Here is a 4,828-nt window from a genome sequence, read left to right on the forward strand (position 1 = left end):
TTAATCTTCTGGAGCGCTTCTTCCGCCGCGGCCGTCCACTGAAAGTTGTTCTTTTCAATACAGCCTTTCAATGTATGGAATAGTGGCATGGCTTTGTCAGCGGATTTCGAGATGAATCTACTCAAAGCCATGAGCTTCCCATTCAAACCCTGCGCGTCTCTGAGAGTGCATGGGGGTGGTGTCTCCATAAACTCGTCCACTTTAACTGGGCTAGGTTGGATGCCCTATTTGGTAACATAGTATCCCAAAAACTGTCCTTCTTCGACCCCAAATGTGCACTTAGCCGGATTCAATTTCATTTTGACCCTCTCTAGTGTGCGAAAAGTCTCCTCGATGTCTTGCAACATTTTGTCTTCATGGGAGCTCTCAATCACCATATCGTCGACATACACCTCGATATTCCTCCCAATTTGCTTGGCGAAGACCGAATCGACCAAGCGTTGGTATGTGGCTCCCGCATTTTTCAAACCGAAGGGCATCTTGGTGTAACAAAAGGTGCCATGATCCGTGTAGAAAGCCGTTTTTTCTTCGTCCTGCTCGCTCATCAGAATCTGATGATATCCCTTATATGCATCCAAGAAACACTTTAGCTTAAACCCTTGCAGCGACTCCACTTTCTGGTCGATCTCTGGGAGGGGGTAGCAGTCCTTGGGACATGCTTTGTTCAAGTCTGAGAAGTCAATGCACATACGCCATGACCCATCTTGCTTGCGCACCATAACTGGATTAGCAATCCAGGTTGGGAAGATTGCTTCCCTTACTATTCCGGCCTTCGCCAGTTTAGCCACCTCTGCGTTAATTGCCCTGATGCGGTCCCCTCCCTGGACCCTTTTCTTCTGCTTCACTTCCTTTGTCCCCGGTTTGATCACAAGTTTATGCTCAATAACCTTCCTATCTACCCCCACCATGTCTGTAGGGGTCCATGCAAATATGTGTTTGTACCGCTTGAGTAGATCGACTACTGCTTCTCTTACGCGACCTGGGAGATCATGGCCAATGCTGATCGGTTGATCGGGGTATCTTTCGTTGATTACTTCCTTTCCTTTTGTCGGGTCTTGTCGCGGCCTCTTTGTTTCTTTAGTCATCTCTGCCGGCTTCATGACCGTAAAACACTGCAATTCCCTGGGCGGGGTGGCGAGTACTGTGGCTGGTCCTGTCGAAGTGTCGAATTTCAAGATTCCATGCATGGTCAACGGGACCGCTCCTAGCTTTAGGAGGGGCGTTCTTCCCAGGATGATGTTGTGTTCTGCCGAATGTCGAATGACTACGAAGTCGATTAGGACCGTCTTCTTTCGTTGTTTATCATGGCTGGTTATCGTCAGGGGGAGGTGAATTGTGCCCAGCGGCCACAGGCTGTGGCCAGTGAATGCGACCAATCTCCCCGCCGTGGGTCTCAGGTTATCTTTCCAACGATCTGGGAGAAGCCGAAAACAGTGCTCATAGATTATGTCTGCCGAACTCCCTGTGTCGACATAGACTCTGTGTATGGTCACATCCTTGATGGAGGCCTGGATTACCAATGGGTTATCACCCCTCCATCCCTCCGGATGGGGATCTTGCGCAGAGAACGTGAGCATTCGCGCCGGGAGCCCGGGGACCCATTGGTTTGCCGATTGTGCCTCCCTACTCCTTTTGTTATGTATCATGAATATTTCCTTGGGTTGAAATCCTTCTCGAGGCGCATTCTTGGCGTTCTCGGCATCAAATTTGGCGCCCAGGCTCCGTGCTATTTCCACAAAGTCTCCTTTGAGTTGCTTTTCTTCCATTTCCTTCTTGAGTACCGGACAACTGGCAGTGTCGTGTGTCTTGCTTTTATGGTACACGCAATACCGACTCTTGGGTGACTTGGCTGGTTGTTGTTTCTCTGATACCGTGTACATATCCGGTCGATGACTCCGTCTATCATCTCTAACGAATGGTCGAAACCGCGCCTGAGGCCTCCTTACTTGGCCAAAGTGTCTACTTCCCCCCCGAAAGTCCGTGTGGCTTGGGTTGTGGCGTTTGATTGTCATAGCATTTAGGTATGCCTGTTTTGCTGCCTCGCCTTCTTCCTGCCTCTCCTTTAACTCGGCCCTCGTTTGGGGTTTCTTACCTATAAGCTTTTGTGACAAGGGGCCTGGTAAAAGTCCCCACGTGAAGGCGCCAGCTATAAGTCCCTCGTCGTGTCCCGGCACGTCTAACGTGGCGTTTATGAACCTGGTGAAATATTCTCGTACGGTCTCACCCTCCTTTTGCTTGCAGCTAGAGATGCACACAAAAACCGGTTTCACTATTCAAAACCGGATCCAATCCGAAACCGGATTGGGTCAAAACTGGTTTTGACCAAACTGGATCGGATCGGATTTAAAACCGGATTTGCAATCGGATCCTAATCCTATATTCCAAATCGGATTTGATACCGGATCGTAAACCGGATTCGCTAAAAACCGGATCCAAATCCGCCCCAAAATCCGATTAAAACCCACTAAAATCGGTTTAAACCGGTTTCAAATCGTATTAGAATCGGATTCGGATTTTGGTTGGAACCGGATCGGATTTTGACCGGATTCAGATCGGATTTTGACCGGATCGGATTTTTGATGATGTAAGCGAAACCGGATCGGATTCGGATCCGGATCGGATCGGATCGGATTCAGGTTTTGTGCACCTCTACTTGCAGCCTATTATGGAATGAGAATCTCCTTTGTACTTTCGCAGCTGCATGAAGTTGGTAAGGAATAAGTATTTAAGTTGAGCGAAATTGGAGATGCTGCCTGGACGCAACGTCTTGAACCATGTGCCTGCGTTGCCATCAAGAGTCGTCAGGAAATATGTGCACCAGAACCTCTCATCGAGCTTCAGAGACGTCATTGTCCATTCATATGTGTCGACGTGGCTATCTGGGTCGGTAGTACCGTTATAGGTTTTGAGCGTTGGCAGTTTGGCCGTGTTTGGTATTTCATAGTCTAACAACTCTTTGACAAATGGGGATGTAACGCTGCGAGAGAGGCAGTCTTGGTTTGGAATGGTTGATGTGCCTTGCGACTGGTGTTGGAGGTTTAAGCCGTATGACGACGATGCGTGATAGCCCAGACTTGGTCCGTAAAAGGGGTGTTGTTGGAATGGCAACTGGAGAGAATAGCTGGAGGAGAAAGGATGTATTGGTGTTAAAGGGCTGATTGTCGAGGCCTGCTGGAGGTTATGGTTGGAGGCAATGGTCGGTCCGGTCCACGTGCAAAGAAAGGCGGCATCTGAAGGGATGTGGTTAAGAATGGCCCCGCCGGAGTTGTTCTTGGTTGGTGAGTTGCCAGTTGCGAGGCGGTGTCGGTGGTTATCGTAGAGCTTCCCTCACCTAGGGTTGCTCTGTTGACCGCCGTGGGCGGCGGTGTTTCGTCCAACGTTGCCATGGAGCGTATGGGACTAGCCCGACGGCCATCATGTCCATCGCTGCCGTCGGACGCCATTGATTCTTCAGCCTTTTGCTTTTAGTTTGTGTTCTTCGTCTCACAAACGGATGGCGCCAAATGATGTGACCTGGTGTTCAACCGGATTAGCACTACTGAATCAGGTTCCTCGTCGCCTCTACAAGATCACAAGAAAGAAAGGTCGTCATCCGTTTCCCAGGAGGGTGCTCCCGGAAGAACGCTCCGACGGTCAAGTTAGAAGGTATCTAGGGTTTTTGGGTGTTTGCTGTAGTGTGAAGAGCTTACCCCTTGAGTCTGAGAGCGTATCCTTTTATACCTAGCGCTCTTGCCCAGTCCGTACTAGACAAGATCGCCTTTGAGGAGACAAGATCAGGGGCGCTGATTGGAGGGTCATGCGCCTTCAACCGTCAGGGCGCTCTCATTGGACCTGGTGTTAATGGCCTGATGCTATTGTCTGTCTCCTGGCCGTATCTTTTGTCTTGGAGCTAGGAGCGCCCCTTGGCGGGCGCGAGTTCTTAGTCGGGACAACAGGAATGCCTCTTGGCGGGCGCGAGCCCCTCGCCTGGGCATTCTTTTCCGGGAGCACTGGCGGGCGCTGAGCCCGCTAGGCTCTTTAGCTAGACGCGATTCTGTCGTGCCGTCTTAGGCACGTCATCATCAAACAAGGAAACCCTAATCTGACTGCTTAGGCCCTAAACAGCCCATGGACTCCCTCCTAAGAGGCCTTGGACGAATTCTAATGGGTTTCCCCATAGATTTCGTCCAATCTAACTTCTATGGAGTCCATTAGCCCATTTATGCAACTATCTTATAATTACGCAATCAGTCTCCTTTATTTAATTAATCTCTTTTAGCCACAAAATTAATTCTTATTAATTCTTGACTAATATTAATTAAACAATATGATTTCTCTTTTAATATATTATTCATATAATATATTAATAAATCATAATTAATCCTCTTTCTCCTTAGTTCATCCTATCAGTTGCTATGGTGAAGGCAACCCAAAAGGACCATGCTCACAATCGAGTCAAGTACATACCAAAATAATTATGGGCTTAGACACCTAATCCAACAATGTGCAACTTCATGATTTTGTAACTCTCCATGGAGTTTTGTATGTTCCAACCTTCAAATACAATCTTGTTTCTGTCACTAAACTTACATCTCAGTTACAAACATTTGTTGTGTTCACTGACACAAATGTTTATTGCAAGACCCTTTACAGAAGAGTAATCTTGCTCTTGGGGTTCTTGGATCTAGAGTCAAAGATTTGTATGTCTTTGATCATCGTTCAATCAGAACAGCTTTGTCTTTCATTTTTCAGTTTTTTCATCTTCAATAAACAATAGTGTTACTTATATGCCTAATTTTGATGTACTGTTATGGCATAGAAGATTTGGGCATGTATCTTTGTCAAAATT

At 47.7% G+C, this 4,828-nt stretch overlaps 1 protein-coding gene across 1 annotated transcript; it reads right to left on the minus strand.

Moving 5' to 3' along the window:
- Positions 1–224: 224 nt before the first annotated feature.
- Positions 225–1,880, minus strand: LOC145158542 (uncharacterized). The gene has a single exon (XM_079077427.1). It carries the CDS (start codon positions 1,878–1,880, stop codon positions 225–227), a length of 1,656 nt encoding a protein of 551 aa, XP_078933553.1.
- Positions 1,881–4,828: the final 2,948 nt, after the last annotated feature.

This window comes from Lactuca virosa, chromosome 2, assembly GCF_052849685.1.
Source record: "Lactuca virosa cultivar CGN04683 chromosome 2, Lactuca_virosa_CGN04683_v6, whole genome shotgun sequence".
In the NCBI taxonomy this organism is placed as follows: domain Eukaryota; kingdom Viridiplantae; phylum Streptophyta; class Magnoliopsida; order Asterales; family Asteraceae; genus Lactuca; species Lactuca virosa.

Excerpts from the sequence above, each read along its gene's own strand:
- LOC145158542 (XM_079077427.1), bottom strand. The coding sequence starts at position 1,880 with ATGTACACGGTATCAGAGAAACAACAACCAGCCAAGTCACCCAAGAGT.